Raw genomic sequence first — 20,245 nt, forward strand, 5'->3', positions numbered from 1 at the left:
AACAAGAAATTTGTGGAGTGGTTGAAAAACGAGTTTTAATGACTCCAACCTAAGTGTATGTAAACTTCCGACTTCAACTGTATATAGACAAGTTATCATCAACTCAGTACTGGTACCCCTTGTATATAGACAAGTTATAGTTAGTCATTGTGTATCTATTATTACTTTGGTAACACTTTCCTTGACAACTAGCACCATTACACGTTATAACACAATCATAACCATGTCATAATATGTCATAGCACTGTCATTAACAATCTTTTTACACCTGTTGTGACACATATTGTGTTATTTTATGGCTGGTTATGACACCTACATAAGAGTGTCAAAACCCATATTTATTCAAATGTGTTTTTTCCCTGCCAAGAAATGTCCTTTTCGTTTGAAAGTTTGTTTCTTAAATTCTTTGTTGTTGTTGTAATAAATTCTTCACAGTCGTTTGTTTTCATCGTATTTTGAATAACTTGTAGAAAATACACTTTATGACACTGTCAAGAAGCATTATGACCATCATAATCATATAAGCCAGATAGGCCTATCACGTATATGCCCTTATGTCAGGAATCAGTCAAAAAGAGGGTGTCTTGTCCTGCTCCTGAAATCTGCTCCTGCATTCACCCCAGTCATCAGCAACAGAGCATTGGGGTAGGTGCATGTCTGACATCAATGTGTGCTCAATTGCAATGATAATTTAACATGGTCAATTTCAGAAAATGTTAGATAACAGACATACTGTTGACAAGTAGGCTATGATGCAAAGGAATGTTTTGCCTTGTGTGGTAGGTTTTGTGGGTTCTTATGCAGGTGTCATAACCAGCCATAAAATAACACAATATATGTCACAACAGGTCTAAATGTGTCATGACTCTGTTATAACCATATTATGACAGGTTTGACAAGTTATACCAGCTGTTATGACATATTATGACATAGTTATGACCGTGTCATAAAGTGTTATAATGCTAGATGTCAAGTAAAGTGTTATAACACTTATTATTACGTGTTTTACTTTTCAATCTTTTCTCTGCATCGTTGGGAAGGACCCGTAAGAAAGCATTTCACTGTTAGTCTACACCTGTTGTTTTCGAAGCAAGTGACAAATAATATTTGATTTGATTTACCGATGCATACTTGTAAATGGTATAAAAGTGTACCGCTGCAGCAGTAGTAGTAGTAGTAGTAGTAGTAAAAGTGGAGAGTACTGTTAGTATTAGAAGTATAGTCCAGCAGCAATAATAATGGAGAGTATTATTAGTACTAGAAGTATAGTCCAGTAGTAGTAATAGTGGAGCGTATTATTAGTATTAGAAGTATAGTCCAGCAGTAATAATAGTGAACAGTATTATTAGTATCAGAAGTATAGTCCAGTAGTATAATAGTGGAGAGTATTATTAGTATCAGAAGTATAGTCCAGTAGTAATAATACTGGAGAGTATTATTAGTACTAGAAGTATAGTGCAGTGGTATAATAGTGGATAGTATTATTAGTATTAGAATTATAGTCCGGTAGTATAATAGTGGAGAGTATTATTGATATCGGATGCATAGTCCAACAGTAATAACGGTGGAGAGTATTATTGGTGTTAGAGGTATAGTCCAGCAGCAATAATAGTGGAGAATATTATTAGTACTAGAAGTATAGTCCAGTAGTAGTAATAGCGAACAGTATTATTAGTATCATAAGTATAGTTCAGTAGTATAATAGGGGAGAGTATTATTAGTATTAGAAGTATAGTCCAGTAGTATAATAGTGGAGAGTATTATTAGTATCCGACGTATAGTCCGGTAGTATAATCGTGGAGAGTATTATTAGTATTAGAAGTATAGTCCAGTAGTATAATAGTGGAGAGTATTATTAGTACTAGAAGTATGGTCCAGCAGTATAATAGTGGGGGGTAGTATTAGTACTCGAAGTATAGTCCAATAGTAGTAACACTAGAGAGTATTATTAGTACGAGAAGTATAGTCCACGTATAATGGAGAGTATTATTAGTACTGGAAGTATAGTCCAAGTATAATGGAGAGTATTATTTGTACTAGAAGTATAGGCCAGTACTATAATAGTGGAGAGTAGTATTAGTACTAGAAGTATAGTCCAGTACTATAATAGTGGAGAGTATTATTAGTACTAGAAGTATAGTCCAGTACTATAATAGTGGACACTATTATTAGTACTAGAAGTATAGTCCAGTAGTATAATAGTGGAGAGTATTATTAGTACTAGAAGTATAGTCCAGTAGTAGTAGTAAGAATTGGAAGTTGGTGTGTCTGTCACACTAATAGTAGAAGTGAAGGTCTCCTGACTAACTGCTTCTTTCTCACCATAACAAACCTATATGATGACCCTGCATATGCATTATAGATGTTGCTTTAAATGGATCTTTGTTTCGCTCAAGTCAGAAACACTTATCTAAGTATACAGCAGTCTACATACAGCGGGCTACATACAGCAGGCTACATACAGCAGGCTACATACAGCAGGATACATACAGCAGGCTACATACAGCGGGCTACATACAGCGGGCTACATACAGAAGGCTACATACAGCAGTCTACATACAGCAGGCTACATACAGCAGGCTACATACAGCAGGCTACATACAGCAAGATACATACAGAAGGCTACATACAGCAGTCTACATACAGCAGGCTACATACAGCAGGCTACATACAGAAGGCTACATACAGCAGGCTACATACAGCAGGCTACATACAGCAGGCTACATACCGCAGGATACATACAGAAGGCTACATACAGCCGTCTACATACAGCGGGCTACATACAGCAGGCTACATACAGCAGGCTACATACAGAAGGCTACATACAGCAGGCTACATACAGCAGGCTACATACATCAGACTACATACAGAAGGCTACATACAGCAGGATACATACAGCAGTCTACATACAGCAGTCTACATACAGCAGGCTACATACAGCAGGCTACATACAGCAAGCTACATACAGTAGGCTACATACAGAAGGCTACATACAGCAGGCTACATACAGCAGGCTACATACAGAAGGCTACATACAGCAGGCTACATACAGCAGGCTACATACAGCAGGCTACATACAAAAGGCTACATATAGCAGGATACATACAGAAGGCTACATACAGCAGTCTACATACAGCAGGCTACATACAGCAGGCTACATACAGCAGGCTACATACAGCGGGCTACATACAGCAGGCTACATACAGCAAGATACATACAGAAGGCTACATACAGCAGGCTACATACAGCGGGCTACATACAGCGGGCTACATACAGCAAGATACATACAGAAGGCTACATACACCAGTCTACATACAGCAGGCTACATACAGCAGGCTACATACAGAAGGCTACATACAGCAGGCTACATACAGCAGGCTACATACAGCAGGATACATACAGAAGGCTACATACAGCAGTCTACATACAGCAGGCTACATACAGCAGGCTACATACATTGTGTACTGAGATATGACATTGTGTAAAACAAAGATTTGAAGATTTTCTGCACAGTATGTTTATTAGCTAGCCAGTCAGCTAGTCGTCAACAAGGCAGCATGATGCATCGTTCAGAAACATATTTTTTCCATCAAATCTATGTTCGATTTTTTGTAACTAGTTTTACTTGGGAAGCAGATAAAGCCTTTTTATCAAAAGCAAACCCGTCTGCATGTAAAACACAGAATCCTACTCATCACTCCACGTGCTTAATAACCTACGCAACTTTTGTTTTGAGACAACTTTGCGGTCGGCCAAAACGGGGCACCTGGCTCATGTCGAGGAGTGATCCTGGTTCCAGAACGAATGTAATCAACGCTAACCCGGTTCACCCCAGGGCAGGGCCAGGGCATAAGTAGAATCCCCTCATTCGTCAGGAGACATGAAAGTACGCATGATTGGTTGGTTGTTGTTCTGATGGTGTCACACAACCAATAAAAATGGCTATCAGTGCCGCTTCAAAATAACATTGGGTACTCAATGTCCCCAGCCCAGCGAACTAGATCATTTACAAAACACTTCATTCATGGAGGAATGATGCGTGTTTTTGAGACCAACTGCAATAATGAAAGAAACCAGACAGCTTGGAATGTAAATCATTCCATAGAGTCATCTGGAGAGAGAGCAATTCTCTGCAATAATGCCTGTCAATAATGCCCAAGAGGGCCTCCCGGGTGGCGCAGTGGTCTAAGAGACTCTGGGTTCGAGCCCAGGCTCTGTCGCAGCTGGCCGCGACCGGGGGGGGCGACGCACAATTGGCCCAGCGTCGTCCAGGTTAGGGAGGGTTTGGCCGGTAGGGATATCCTTGTCTCATCGCGCACTAGCGACTCCTGTGGCCGGCCGGGCGCAGTGCACGCTGACCAGGTCGCTAGGTGTACGGTGTTTCCTCCGACACATTGGTGCGGCTGGCTTCCGGGTTGGATGCGAGCTGTGTTAAGAAGCAGTGCGGCTTGGTTGGGTTGTGTTTCGGAGGACGCATGGCTTTCGACCTTCGTCTCTCCCGAGCCCGTACGGGAGTTGTAGCGATGAGACAATAATTGGATACCACGAAATTGGGGAGAAAAAGGGGGTAAATTTAAAAAAAATAATAATAATAATAATGCCCAAGAATAGAAATAAAATACGACAAGTAAAAAAATGTATTAACAAAAAGATGGAAAGGTAAGACTTTATGAACCCTGTGTCATAAGACTGTCATATCAATGACATAACATGTTATAAGAAATCCTGACTGACAGGCCTCTCTCATGCTGAGCCAATGCATATTGGGTCTTCGTTTCCCCCCTCCACACACACACACACACAACCCTGTCCCAGCCACATGTCTTTGGTTGCTTCCCTGCTCTCTGTGTTCCCTGGCCAAGGTCCACAAGAGCTGACTTCCACAGGAGCTGGGACTCCACATGCTGACAAATACCTCTCTGTATGGTGGTTGATACAACACTATGTTGTGATGTAACGAATAGCTCTTCCAATAACAGACGGGAGGTTAAGTGGAAACCCCATGTGCCACACAAGTTGTTTTTTTTAAAGAAAATTGCTCTGATAATGGAAGGATGTTTGTCATTATTGTAATAATGAGGCAAGCAGCACACACACACACAGACACACTTGCATGCACACAGTCCCATTTAGTGTGTTTGTTGTAAATGCTTCAGGCTGGCTAAGAATCCCTCAGCTCAGATATAGTAGATAGACTGGAGACACAGATCTGCATCATGTTGTAGGTTTGTTGAAGGTCTCCCTCTCTATCTTTCTCTGTTTACTGTTCACTGCTGCCCGTGACCTCTCTGTCTCTCATCCCCACGTATCTTTCTCTCTCCCTTCTCTGTCTCTCCTCCCTTTCTCTATCTCGCTCTCTCTCTCTATCTCACTCTCTCTCTCTCTCGCTCTCTCCTCTCCCTCCTCTGTCTCTCCTCCCTTTCTCTATCTCTCTCTCTCCTCCCCCTTCTCTGTCTCTCTCTCCTCCCCTTTCTCTGTCTCTCTCTCTCTCTACCTCCTCCCTTCTCTATCTCTGTCTCTCTCTCTCTGTCTCTCTCCCTCCTCTGTCTCTCCTCCCCTTTTCTATCTCTCTCTCTCTCTATCTCACTCTCTCTCTCTCTCTCTCGCTCTCTCCTCTCCCTCCTCTGTCTCTCCTCCCTTTCTCTATCTCTCTCTCTCTCTATCTATCTCACTCTCTCTCTCTCTCTCTCCTCTGTCTCTCCTCCCTTTCTCTATCTCTCTCTCTCCTCCCCCTTCTCTGTCTCTCTCTCCTCCCCTTTCTCTGTCTCTCTCTCTCTCTCTACCTCCTCCCCTTCTCTATCTCTGTCTCTCTCCCTCCTCTGTCTCTCCTCCCCTTTTCTATCTCTCTCTGTCTCTCTCTCTCCTCCCCCTTCTCTCTCCTCCCCTTCTATATCTCTGTCTCTCTCTTCCCCCCTTCTCTAGGTCACTCTCTATCTCTCTCCCCATGTTGGTTTGCGAGCACAGTAAACCCCACACGTATGCGCACACGCACACGCACACGCACACACACACACACACTGATGCTGACGCAGCTTAAGCTCAAGGTCAACTTGCCTCTTCTAGACTGTTGACTTCTACTCAGGGTAGGGTATTAGTTAGTGCACTAGGTAGATATGGATGGCTTTTCCATTATTTGATTTTAGACAATTGGCTTTACCAAAGTGAAAGAATAGGTCTACAGGGTAGATAGACTGTGCCAGCAGTGACATGTCTGGGCCTACATTAACTCTGGTCTAGGTTGGCATTTGTGACGCAGCATGCGAATGGGGCGGATGCCGGATGTTACTACTTTACAGGACAGCCATTTGAAAGTTTCAAAAAAAGGGTTTTCATCAAAATGCATTTTTTGCAGAAATTCCTTCTTGTGATCTTTCATGTACCTTAATAACAAACTAGTATGTGAAGTGTAAACCCCCAAAATATATATATATTATGAGCGTAATTGGTAAGAATTTTATCTGAACGTATACCTGCCAAACAAGAGGAGGATGGGCTCTTTAGATCTTGGTTCCTCTCAAGGTAGTTAGTCTAAGGGAGGTTGTCCATAGCAGCCCCTGTACTGCTGCTGCTACTGCTATCATATCTTTAGGGCTCAGGCCCAGGTTATTAGTTAGTCTAAGGGAGGTTGTCCATAGCAGCCCCTGTACTGCTGCTGCTACTGCTATCATATCTTTAGGGGTCAGGCCCAGGTTATTGTTAAGCACATTGCCAGAAATGCATTTAGGAAAAAGCAATATACACGTCTCATCATAGTATTTAGGTACTCAGCATCTACTGGCCAGGTTTTCAGTCGGTTCTATACTCCAGTACTTGGCGCTATTAGGCCCATAGAAATAGAATAACTAGAAGAGCATTAAAGCCAATGTACCATGATGGGTGGACCGGCGGCCATATTGAGTGAACCCATGCCAGTCATTATATTTCTAGGCCCTTGCCAGGCACAGAGTTGGTGACTGTGACTGTGTGTATTTATAGGTCTGTTTTGTATAATCCTCTGGTATAAGGTCACTTGTTTAAAGGACTTAAGGGAGGAAAGTTCACTTCTTCCAGCAATGGAACAGCAGCACTACAGAGTGACTCGGAATTTCCTCTGACATGAATAAAGTCTATTGATGTAATGGGACACAGCAGTAACACTGTTTTCAGAACTTTGGATGGGGAAGAGAGAGAGAGAGAAAGAGAGGGCTGTATATGAAGCTGTTTGTGTGTGTGTGTGTGTGTGTGTGTGTGTGTGTGTGTGTGTGTGTGTGTGTGTGTGTGTGTGTGTGTGTGTGTGTGTGTGTGTGTGTGTGTGTGTGTGTGTGTGTGTGTGTGTGTGTGTGTGTGTGTGTGTGTGTGTGTGTGTGTGTGTGTGTGTGTGTGCGTGTGCACGCTCACTAGTCGTGCATGCGTGAATGCCAGTGCTCTCACAGAAAACACATATTCTGCCCATAAGCTGCAGTGGTGGGCTGTCATTACTGAGTGCAATAGGACCTGATTCAGAGCGAGAGAGGGGGGGATGGACCTCTGCAGACGAGGGAGGGGGGTCGATGGACCTCTGCAGACGAGGGAGGGGGGGGGGGGGGGGGGGGTGGACCTCTGCAGACGAGGGAGGGGGGGGGATGGACCTCTGCAGACGAGGGAGGGGGGGATGGACCTCTGCAGACGAGGGAGGGGGGTCGATGGACCTCTGCAGACGAGGGAGGGGGGGGGGGGGGGTGGACCTCTGCAGACGAGGGAGGGGGGGGATTGGACCTCTGCAGACGAGGGAGGGGGGGGGGGGGGGTGGACCTCTGCAGACGAGGGAGGGGGGGGGGATGGACCTCTGCAGACGAGGGAGGGGGGGATGGACCTCTGCAGACGAGGGAGGGGGGGGGGGGTGGACCTCTGCAGACGAGGGAGGGGGGGGATGGACCTCTGCAGACGAGGGAGGGGGGGGGTGGACCTCTGCAGACGAGGGAGGGGGGGGGGATGGACCTCTGCAGACGAGGGAGGGGAGGGGGGGGAAGGACCTCTGCAGACGAGGGAGGGGAGGGGGGGATGGACCTCTGCAGACGAGGGAGGGGGGGGGGAAGGACCTCTGCAGACGAGGGAGGGGGGGGGGGGTGGACCTCTGCAGACGAGGGAGGGGGGGGGGGGAATGGACCTCTGCAGACGAGGGAGGGGGGGATGGACCTCTGCAGACGAGGGAGGGGGGGGGTGGACCTCTGCAGACGAGGGAGGGGGGGGGATGGACCTCTGCAGACGAGGGAGGGGGGGGATGGACCTCTGCAGACGAGGGAGGGGGGGGGGATGGACCTCTGCAGACGAGGGAGGGGAGGGGGGGGAAGGACCTCTGCAGACGAGGGAGGGGAGGGGGGGATGGACCTCTGCAGACGAGGGAGGGGGGGGGGGGGAAGGACCTCTGCAGACGAGGGAGGGGGGGGGATGGACCTCTGCAGACGAGGGAGGGGGGGGGGACCTCTGCAGACGAGGGAGGGGAGGGGGGGATGGACCTCTGCAGATGAGGGAGAGGGGGGGATGGACCTCTGCAGACGAGGGAGAGGGGGGGGATGGACCTCTGCAGACGAGGGAGGGGGGGGGATGGACCTCTGCAGACGAGGGAGGGGGGGATGGACCTCTGCAGACGAGGGAGGGGGGGGGGTGGACCTCTGCAGATGAGGGAGGGGGGGGTTGGACCTCTGCAGACGAGGGAGAGGGGGGGATGGACCTCTGCAGACGAGGGAGGGGGGGGATGGACCTCTGCAGACGAGGGAGAGGGGGGGATGGACCTCTGCAGACGAGGAGGCAAACAAAGTGTGTGTTGTTCCGTATTTACATGAGATCTTTTTTCCTACAGAGGGCAGCTTTGGTTAAAGGACATAACATAACATTGTTTAATTTTCGATAACTTTACAGTGCCTTCTGTCAAGTCACTCAATCATGGATAATTAATGTATTCACATCCTGTAGCTGGATTTGGTTGGATTAGAATGAACTCCACATTTAAAGGGGCAATCTAGGATTGTCACATCCATTTTTTGACTTTTAAATGAATGATAAATAGCCATTGATTCTTGAAGAATATAACCAGTACATGCCATGAGCTCAGGTCAACTATTAAAACTGTGATGTTGTAGGAATCCTAGATAGCCCTTTGATGTTTACTGAAAGGACAATTCCACCCCAAAACTATATTTTTGTATTTGTTTCATTAGTCCATTGTTAATATAGTCCCAAAGTGTTTTGCATGTCAGCAATACAGTTTTCAAGATAAGATTTTGAAAGTTATATATCTTGAAAACTTTATTGCTGACATTTTGGGACAATATCAACAATGGACTAATGAAACAAATACCAAAATATAGTTTTGGGGTGGAGTTTTCCTTTAAATTCAGTCTGGATAACTGTCAATTTAAGTTGTGTTGTGTGTTTATGTGGAATGCTAAGTATGCAGTGTATAACCAGAGTGTCCAGTCTGTGGCTAGCATGGGCTAGCATTCTTCGGCCAAAACCCTGTGTGTTAGCCAAAGAGGAAACCTTGCCCATACACCCCTGTATTCACTTGGCTATTTGTGTTTTTAAATATGTCTTCGAGCTGCTGGACACACAGTGTTACATAATTGGTCTACTCAGTGTGTGTGTGTGTGTGTGTGTGTGTGTGTGTGTGTGTGCGTGCGTGCGTGCGTGCGTGCGTGCGTGCGTGCGTGCGTGCGTGCGTGCGTGCGTGCGTGCGTGCGTGCGTGCGTGCGTGTGTGTCCACAAGAATAGTAAACAAACATAAATCTGATGAATTGGGTTAGGAGCTAGGTTTAGGGTTAGGGTTAAGGTTAGGCTTTTGGGAAAATAGGATTTTGAATGGGACTGAATTATGTGTCCCAACAAGGTTAGCTGTACAAGACTGTGTGTGTGCATGTGTGCGTGTGTCTGTGTGTGCGTGTGTGTGTGCGTGTGCATGCTTGTATACACACATCCATCTCTCAAGGCCAACAAGTGCACCATTGAACTGATCTGCAACCAATTTTGATAGTTGCAAAATATCATCCAAAGTATTTTATGGATCCCAGGACCCCGTGGAATAGATGCAAAGCTCTACCTGAGTAACAGATTCAAAGCTCTACCTGAGTAACAGATTCAAAGCTCTACCTGAGTAACAGATTCAAAGCTCTTCCGTAATTCACACAGCAATATCATATTGGTGATGTATCTTCAATACATAGACTTAAGTCATAACTTAAAGAATCACACATTACCAATATGATATTGCTGTGTGAATTACAGTATGATATGGACAGTATTCTCTGTTAATATTCTTTGTGAAACAGACAACATCCGTCTTTCCACTAAGGAGTTATTCAATTAAATTTGGGTAATGGGAAAACATTTACACCACCTTAGTATGGTAAATAACAAAGAATTTCATAGAAATTGATTCATAAAAATCATTATGGAAAAATACATATTTTGGGAACAGTATCAATATATCCCAATTCAACCCTTGTATACAACGTGAGAGGTAAAAACTCACCATAGTGAATCATCATCTCTTTCCCACAGCAGCCATGCTGTCCAGGGGTTAACACCAGCGAACCCAGGGTTAGTTATAGTTGTCCAGGGGTTAACACCAGCGAACCCAGGGTTAGTTATAGTTGTCCAGGGGTTAATACCAGCGAACCCAGGGTTAGTTATAGTTGTCTACGGGTTAACACTGGCAAACCCAGGGTTAGTTATAGTTGTCCAGTAATCCAGAGAAAGATGAGATCTCAAAGTAGGAAGACGTTGCTTCTAGACACTGATCTGAGGTCAGTTTTTGTTAGAAATCAAAGTTGATCCTAGATCTGTGCCTAAGGATTTTTACCTTAAGCTGTTTACCTCTGTTTAATACTTCTCTCCTCCACAGAGCAGATCGGACGTTTCTCTAAAAGCATGGTCAGAGTTTTAGTGAGTTAGATTGGGCATTTGTAACTACCGCCCTCCCTCCTAGCCTCCCTCCCGTCTCTCCCTCCTCGTCCGCCCTCCCTCCTTTTCCCAGCTGGCTAGAGGACACAAGAGCTTGTCTCAGAGCTCCAGTCCTCCAAATCATTGGTCTTTTCCTGTGAGCCAAATCCAGAGAGGGAGCACTTAGTACTGTCTGACCTCACACCTACTCTGTGTCGCACAATGCTGCAGTCTTCACCGACTGTGTGTGGGTGTGTTTGGGGAGGGGATTGTGTGTGTGTGTGTGTGTGTAGTTGGATCAGCCAATGTCTGTTTGGGTATACTTTACGTGGCTCTAAGGATGAATAGACGCTATATAGCCAACATGTTCCTTTCAGGAACCACTTTATAAAGTCTAGTTCTAGTAACGGAAAGATATGCATAGAGTAGATCTGGTTAGAGAAACGTATGCTCAGAAAAGTCCTACAGAGGGAAAGTTATAGAGTCATCCTGGTGAGGGAAAGATGTACACAGTTCTAAGAGTACTGATCAAAACCGTTAAAGACATGCCGTTCTAACAGTACTGATCAAAACAGTTAAAGACATACAGTTCTAATAGTACTGATCAAAACCGTTAAAGACATGCCGTTCTAACAGTACTGATCAAAACAGTTAAAGACATACAGTTCTAATAGTACTGATCAAAACCGTTAAAGACATGCCGTTCTAACAGTACTGATCAAAACAGTTAAAGACATACAGTTCTAATAGTACTGATCTAAACCGTTAAAGACATGCCGTTCTAACAGTACTGATCAAAACCGTTAAAGACATGCCGTTCTAACAGTACTGATAAAAACCGTTAAAGACATACAGTTCTAACAGTACTGATCAAAACCGTTAAAGACATACAGTTCTAATAGTACTGATCAAAACCGTTAAAGACATGCCGTTCTAACAGTACTGATCAAAACCGTTAAAGATATACAGTTCTAATAGTACTGATCAAAACCGTTAAAGACATGTCGTTCTAATAGTACTGATCAAAACCGTTAAAGACATGCCGTTCTAACAGTACTGATCAAAACCGTTAAAGACATGTCGTTCTAACAGTACTGATCAAAACCGTTAAAGACATACAGTTCTAATAGTACTGATCAAAACCGTTAAAGACATGCCGTTCTAATAGTACTGATCAAAACCGTTAAAGACATGCCGTTTTAATAGTACTGATCAAAACCGTTAAAGACATGCCGTTCTAATAGTACTGATCAAAACCGTTAAAGACATGCCGTTCTAATAGTACTGATCAAAACCGTTAAAGACATGCAGTTCTAACAGTACTGATCAAAACCGTTAAAGACATACAGTTCTAACAGTACTGATCCAAACCGTTAAAGACATGTCATTCTAACAGTACTGATCAAAACCGTTAAAGACATGTCGTTCTAATAGTACTGATCAAAACCGTTAAAGACATGCAGTTCTAAAACAGTCAGTAATGATGATATGAGAAGTAGTTTCTCTAACTAACAGGTCACAGCTCACAGTAAATATATTTTTATAATTGTACACAAATATATTTGTCACCTATGAATGGACTGTTGTTTCATATGTTTTAGTGCAGGGGACCCACAGATTGCTAAATACTGTAGGCTACTGTATATTTTACTCAGGGTCAGTGTAGACCAGACCTTCACAAGCATCTCTGCATGAATAAACCTGACCCCAATGAGCTCATGAACAGACAGGCAGTCTGCTAGAATGAATGAATAGAGTCTAACTCGCAGTCCGCAGTCTCACACACTCTCACACGTGCACACGCGCTCATACACACACATGCACACACACAGACACAGAGGGTTCCTCTGTGACGAGGAAGATGCAGGTTCTAAAAGCAACCAATTGAGGGAACGGTGTGTATGAATCATTGGGCACAAGGATCCCAAAACCAACACACAGGTCAGGTTGTGAAGCCTCTCTCCCTGCTACTGGTTGTATCAAGTAGAAGTCAAGGGTCCCTAAAGGACTGTTAACCCTAAAGGACTGTTAACCCTAACCCTAAAGGACTGTTAACCCTAACCCAAAAGGATTGTTAACCCTAATCCTAAAGGACTGTTAACCCTAACCCTAAAGGACTGTTAACCCTAATCCTAAAGGACTGTTAACCATAAAGGACTATTAACCCTAAAGGACTGTTAACCCTAACCCTAAAGGACTGTTAACCCTAATCCTAAAGGACTGTTAACCCTAATCCTAAAGGACTGTTAACCGTAACCCTAAAGGATTGTTAACCCTAACCCTAAAGGACTGTTAACCCTAACCCTAAAGGACTGTTAACCCTAACCCTAAAGGACTGTTAACCCTAACCCTAAAATACTGTTAACCCTAATCCTAAAGGACTGTTAACCCTAATCCTAAAGGACTGTTAACCCTAATCCTAAAGGACTGTTAACCCTAACCCTAAAGGACTGTTAACCCTAACCCTAAAGGACTGTTAACCCTAACCCTAAAATACTGTTAACCCTAACCATAAAGGACTGTTAACCCTAATCCTAAAGGACTGTTAACCCTAATCCTAAAGGACTGTTAACCCTAACCCTAAAGGACTGTTAACCCTAACCCTAAAGGACTGTTAACCCTAACCCTAAAATACTGTTAACCCTAACCCTAAAATACTGTTAACCTTAACCCTAAAGGACTGTTAACCCTAACCCTAAAGGACTGTTAACCCTAATCCTAAAGGACTGTTAACCCTAAAATACTGTTAACCCTAATCCTAAAGGACTGTTAACCCTAACCCTAAAGGACTGTTAACCCTAATCCTAAAGGACTGTTAACCCTAACCCTAAATAACCCTAAAGGACTGTTAACCCTAACCCTAAAGGATTGTTAACCCTAACCCTAAAATACTGTTAACCCTAATCCTAAAGGACTGTTAACCCTAACCCTAAAGGACTGTTAACCCTAAACCTAAAGGACTGTTAACCCTAATCCTAAAATACTGTTAACCCTAACCCTAAAGGACTGTTAACCCTAACCCTAAAGGACTGTTAACCCTAACCCTAAAGGATGTTAACCCTAATCCTAAAATACTGTTAACCCTAACCCTAAAGGACTGTTAACTCTCATCCTAAAGGACTGTTAACTCTCACCCTAAAGGACTGTTAACCCTAACCCTAAAGGACTGTTAACCCTAACCCTAAAGGACTGTTAACCCTAATCCTAAAATACTGTTAACCCTAACCCTAAAGGGCTGTTAACTCTCACCCTAAAGGACTGTAAAACCCTAATCCTAAAATACTGTTAACCCTAACCCTAAAGGACTGTTAACTCTCACCCTAAAGGACTGTTAACTCTCACCCTAAAAGACTGTTAACCCTCACCCTAAAGGACTGTTAACCCTAACCCTAAAGGACTGTTAACCCTAACCCTAAAGGACTGTTAACCCTAACCCTAAAATACTGTTAACCCTAACCCTAAAGGACTGTTAACTCTCACCCTAAAGGACTGCTAACCCTAACCCTAAAGGACTGTTAACTCTCACCCTAAAGGACTGTTAACCCTAACCCTAAAGGACTGCTTAGCCTCCTCCCTTGGTGATGGCTAATGGTGCCAACATTTCATATGAAATAATCACTTCATGACCAGACTGTAGGGAAAGAGAAGGGGTAAGAGAGAGAGAGAGAGAGAGAGAGAGAGATAGAGAGAGAGAGAGAGAGAGAGAGAGAGAGAGAGAGAGAGAGAGAGAGAGAGAGAGAGAGAGAGAGGTGGAGAGCATTCAGAGATGCATCCAACATTCAGGGATGCTGTGGTCCTTACAGAAATGAAATAACATACAATAAGGAGGTAGGAATCACAAAAACAACTCACCACATTAACATTTCAGTTACTTCAATAGAAGTTCTTTGGCACAACTATTTCTAGTTTCTAAACAAACATAATTTTGTTCTTATTCTATATGTCAGTGGGCTTGATATTGATAACAGATTGCCGAATTGAAATGGAAGCTTATATTGCCATCTAGTGTTAGAAGTGACCCCTCACTACATCCAACTTGTTTTTCCACACCAAGGCGTATTATATTAGATTTTTTAACCTTTATTTAACTAGTCAAGTCAGTTAAGAACAAATTCTTATTTTACAATGACGGCCTACCCCGGCCAAACCCTCCCTTAACCCGGATGACGCTGGGCCAATTGTTAGCCATCCTATGGGACTCCCGATCACGGCCGGGTGTGAAACAACCCGGTGTCAAACCAAGGTCTGTAGTGACGCCTCTAGCACTGAGATGCAGTGCCTTAGACCGCTGCGCCACTCAGGAGCAAAAGCTATGTTTAAACAACAAAAAAATTCCACTGGTTGGTCTTTTGACCAATCAGATCAGCCATGAAAAATATCTGACGTGAAAAGATCTGATGTTATTGGTCAAAATACCAAATAGTGGAAGATATATTAGAATTGGGCTGCCTATACAATTGGGCAGCCCAATACAATTACAGTACAAGTCAAAAGTTTGGACACACCTACTCATTCAAGGGTGTTTTGTTATTTTTACTATTTTCTTCAACAGTCTTGAAGGAGTTCCAACATTAGCTGAGCACTTGTTGGCTGCTTTTCCTTCACTCTGCGGTCCAACTCATCCCAAACCATCTCAATTGGGTTGAGGTCGGGTGATTGTGGAGGCCAGGTCATCAACACTTCATCACTCTCCTTCTTGGTCAAATAGCTCTTACACAGCCTGGAGGTGTATTGGGTCATTGTCTTGTTGAAAAACAAATGATAGTCCCACTACGCACAAACCAGATGGGATGGAGTATCGCTGCGGAATGCTGTGGTAGCCATGCTGGTTAAGTGTGCCTTGAATTCTAAATAAATCACTGACAGTGTCACCAGCAAAGCACCCCCACACCATCACACCTCCTCCTCCATGCTTCACGGTGGGAACCACACATGCGGAGATCATCCGTTCACCTACTCTATGTCTCACAAAGTCACAGCGGTTGGAACCAAAAATCTCAAATTTGGACTCATCAGATCAAAGGACAGATTTCCACCGGTCTAATGTCCATTGCTTGTGCTTCTTGGCCAAAGCAAGGCTTTGAGATGTGTCTGTTACTTGAACTCTGTGAAGCATTTATTTGGGCTGCAATTGCTGAAGCTGGTAACTCTAATGAACTTATCCTCTGCAGCAGAGGTAACTCTGGGTCTTCCTTTTCTGTGGCCGTCCTCATGAGAACCAGTATCATCATACGTACTCATTCAAGGGTTCTTGAAATTTTCCGCATTGACGACCTTCGTGTCTTAAAGTAATGATGGACTGTCGTTTCTCTTTGCTTATTTGAGCTGTTCTTGAAATAATATTGAATTGGTATTTTACCAAATATCTTCTGTATACCACCCCTACCTTGTCACAACACAACTGATTGGCTCAAACGTATTAAAAAAGAAAGAAATTCCACAAATTAACTTTTAACAAGGCACACGTGTTAATTGAAATGCATTTCAGGTAACTACCTCATGAAGCTGGTTGAGAGAATGCCAAGTGTGTGCAAAGCTGTCATCAAGGCAAAGGGTGGCTACTTTGAAGAATCTCAAATATAGAATATATTTTGATTTGTTTAACACTTTTTTGGTTACTACATGATTCCATATTTGTTATTTCATGGTTTTGATCTCTTCACTATTATTCTACATTGTAGAAAATAGTAAAAAATAAAGAAAACCCTTAAATGAGTAGGTGTGTCCAAACTTTTGACTGGTACTGTACATATAAACCTAGTCCAAATCTAATCCCTGGCTTCCTCTCTAGGACAATTTCACTGTAAAATCAACCCCCTACTACCACTTCGTCCATGGTTTATTTCTTTGTAAAGTTTATTTGACAGGGACAACATACAATTAAAACATACATCTCATAAGAAATGTGATACATTGTACAAGAGTTATTTAAAATGTCCTCAGGCAGTTGAACCAAAACAGGGGAAGAAAGAATTTAATAGATGTAAGCACATGAATGGATGTCAAATATTGACTGGAGTTGCTTGTGACAAATCTATTTCCCTTTTCTAGTTGGCCAATGCTCTCGTGTTGCCTGGTGTTCTATACCTTTTCCACTCTATTGAGCTGAGCAGAGCTGAACCAAGCTGTACTGCACTCTCCTGGTTAAGCATCCACTATAGATGCAGGAACTGTGCTGGAAAGAACAATGTGAAAAGAAAATATCAGCGTCAGCACAGTACGATTCTGGTCTGGTCGGTTCTTTAGTGTGAAAAGGGTACTAGAAAGGTAATCTGCCCTATGAGGAACATAACCTTTTCTATCCTCTCCAGCAGATGGTGGTGTTGTGTCTGTAGTACACCACCCTACAAGGGTGAGGTTGTAGTACAACCTCCCCTTCCTATTATTAAGGTACTTGAGAAAGTATTTTCAAACCAGCTTCAATCGCATCTGTCATCTAATAAGGTGTTCCAGTCTGGCTTTTGACCCTTGCACAGCACCGATAGAACTCTGGTTAAAGTTACCACCGACATACTGATAGCTGCTGGTTCTGGATCTACCTGCATCCTCCTCCTCTTAGATCTCAGTTCTGCTTTAGACTCCGTAGAACACATCATCCTCCTCTTAGATCTCAGTTCTGCTTTAGACTCCGTAGAACACATCCCCCTCCTCTTAGATCTCAGTTCTGCTTTAGACTCCGTAGAACACATCCTCCTCCTCTTAGATCTCAGTTCTGCTTTAGAATCCGTAGAACACATCCTCCTCCTCTTAGATCTCAGTTCTGCTTTAGACTCCGTAGAACACATCCTCCTCCTCTTAGATCTCAGTTCTGCTTTAGACTCCGTAGAACACATCCTCCTCCTCTTAGATCTCAGTTCTGCTTTATCCTCCGTAGAACACATCCTCCTCCTCTTAGATCTCAGTTCTGCTTTAGACTCCGTAGAACACATCCTCCTCCTCTTAGATCTCAGTTCTGCTTTAGACTCCGTAGAACACATCCTCCTCCTCTTAGATCTGTTCTGCTTTAGACTCCGTAGAACACATCCTCCTCCTCTTAGATCTCAGTTCTGCTTTATCCTCCGTAGAACACATCCTCCTCCTCTTAGATCTCAGTTCTGCTTTAGACTCCGTAGAACACATCCTCCTCCTCTTAGATCTCAGTTCTGCTTTAGACTCCGTAGAACACATCATCCTCCTCTTAGATCTCAGTTCTGCTTTAGACTCCGTAGAACACATCCTCCTCCTCTTAGATCTCAGTTCTGCTTTAGACTCCGTAGAACACATCCTCCTCCTCTTAGATCTCAGTTCTGCTTTAGACTCCGTAGAACACATCATCCTCCTCTTAGATCTCAGTTCTGCTTTAGACTCCGTAGAACACATCATCCTCCTCTTAGATCTCAGTTCTGCTTTAGACTCCGTAGAACACATCCTCCTCCTCTTAGATCTCAGTTCTGCTTTATCCTCCTCCTGCAACGTCTCAGAGAGCACACTGCTGTCGCTTGAACAGCTCTGAAACAGCTCATACCTCTCCAATAGGAAGCAATATATCACTATTGGGGAGTCCAGATCGGAGGAGTCTGCAGTCACATGCGGCGTCCTACAGGGGTCAGTGCTGGGGCCTATCCTGTTTTTATTTTACATGCTCCCTCTCGGCCAAATCCTCAGTGATTATAACATCAACTTCCACTGCTACATTGACGATACCCAAGTATACACTAAAATGTGTGGATTTGGCTACTTCAGTCACACCTGTTGCTGACAGGTGTATAAAATCAGGCACACCACCATGCAATCTCCATAGACAAACATTGGCAGTAGAATGGCCCATACCGAAGAGCTCAGTGACTTTCAACGTGGCACCGTCATAGGATGTCACCTTTCCAACAAGTCAGTTCGTCAAATTTCTGCCCTGCTAGAGCTGCCCCAGTCAACTGTAAGTGATGTTATTGTGAAGTGGAAACATCTAGGAGCAACAACGACTCAGCAGCGAAGTGGTAGGCCACACAAATCAAATCAAATTTTATTTGTCACATACACATGGTTAGCAGATGTTAATGCGAGTGAAGCGAAATGCTTGTGCTTCTAGTTCCGACAAGCACACAACAAGCTCACAGAACGGGACTGCCGAGTGCTGAAGTGCATAGCGCGTAAAAATCGTCTGTCCTCAGTTGAAACAATCACTATCGAGTTCCAAACTGCCTCTAGAAGCAATGTCAGCACAACAACTGTTCGTCAGGAGCTTCATGAAATGGGTTTCCATGGCCTAGCAGCCGCACACAAGACAGATCAGCATGCGCAATGCCAAGCATCGGCTGGAGTGGTGTAAAGCTCACCACCATTGGTCTCTGGAGCAGTGAAATGCGTTCTCTGGAGTGATGAATCAGGTTTCACCATCTGACAGTCCAACGGACTAATCTGAGTTTTACGTATGCCAGGAGAACGCTACCTGCCCCAATGCATAATGCCATCTGTAAAGTTTGGTGGATCATGAATAATGGTCTGGATTGTTCATGGTTTGGGCTAGGCCCCTTAGTTCAAGTGAAGGGAAATCTTAATGCTACAGCATACAATGACATTCTAGATTATTCTGTGCTTCCAACTTTGTGGCAACAGTTTGGGGAAGGCCCTTGTCTGTTTCAGCATTACAATGCCCCCTTGCACAAAGCGAAGTCCATACAGAAATGGGTTGTCGAGATTGGTGTGGAAGAACTTGACTGGCTTGCACAGAGCCCTGACCTCAACCCCATCGAACACTTTTGGGATGAATTGGAACGCCGACTGCGAGCCAGGCCTAATCGCCCAACATCAATGCCTGACCTCACTAATGCTCTTGTGGTTGAATGGAAGCAAGTCCCCACAGCATATGTTCCAACATCTAGTGGAAAGCCTTCCCAGAAGAGTGGAGGCTGTTATAGCAGCAAAGGGGGGACCAACTCCATATTAATTCCCATTATTTTGGAATGAGATGCTCGACAAGCAGGTGTCCACATACGTTTGCCATGTAGTGTATATTAACACAAAACCAGACACCATCTCTGCCCTAGGACAAATCATCAGCTACCTAGAGGACATCAGGGCATGAATGAAAGAGAACGTCTTCCAGTTTAACAGTAGCAAGACGGAAGCTATGCTTTTTGGGATACCTAAGCAGGTCACCAGTGCTGGGAACATCTGCCCTCCAATCAATGGCTAGGTCATCAACCTGTCCTCTGTCATCTCCAACCTAGGAATCAAGTTTGATCCTTCTCTGTCCTTCGATGCCCATATAAAACAACATAATTGTTCCATCTTAAAAACATTACCCGAGTCATACCATCATTTCGCAGCCAGATGCAGAGAAAGCCATCCACGCCTCCATCTTCACTCGGAT

The 20,245-nt window shown here is 44.0% G+C and overlaps 1 protein-coding gene across 1 annotated transcript in view; it reads right to left on the reverse strand.

The window, feature by feature from the left end:
• Positions 1-17,873, reverse strand: part of LOC120042821 (pro-interleukin-16-like) — a 75,884-nt gene extending 58,011 nt beyond the window's left edge. The window contains exon 1 of the mRNA XM_038987631.1: positions 17,411-17,873. Coding sequence (XP_038843559.1) covers positions 17,411-17,873 — 463 coding nt within the window. The remainder of the gene's footprint in view (positions 1-17,410) is intronic.
• Positions 17,874-20,245: the final 2,372 nt, after the last annotated feature.

This window comes from Salvelinus namaycush, unplaced genomic scaffold (genome assembly GCF_016432855.1).
Source record: "Salvelinus namaycush isolate Seneca unplaced genomic scaffold, SaNama_1.0 Scaffold79, whole genome shotgun sequence".
Taxonomy (NCBI): domain Eukaryota; kingdom Metazoa; phylum Chordata; class Actinopteri; order Salmoniformes; family Salmonidae; genus Salvelinus; species Salvelinus namaycush.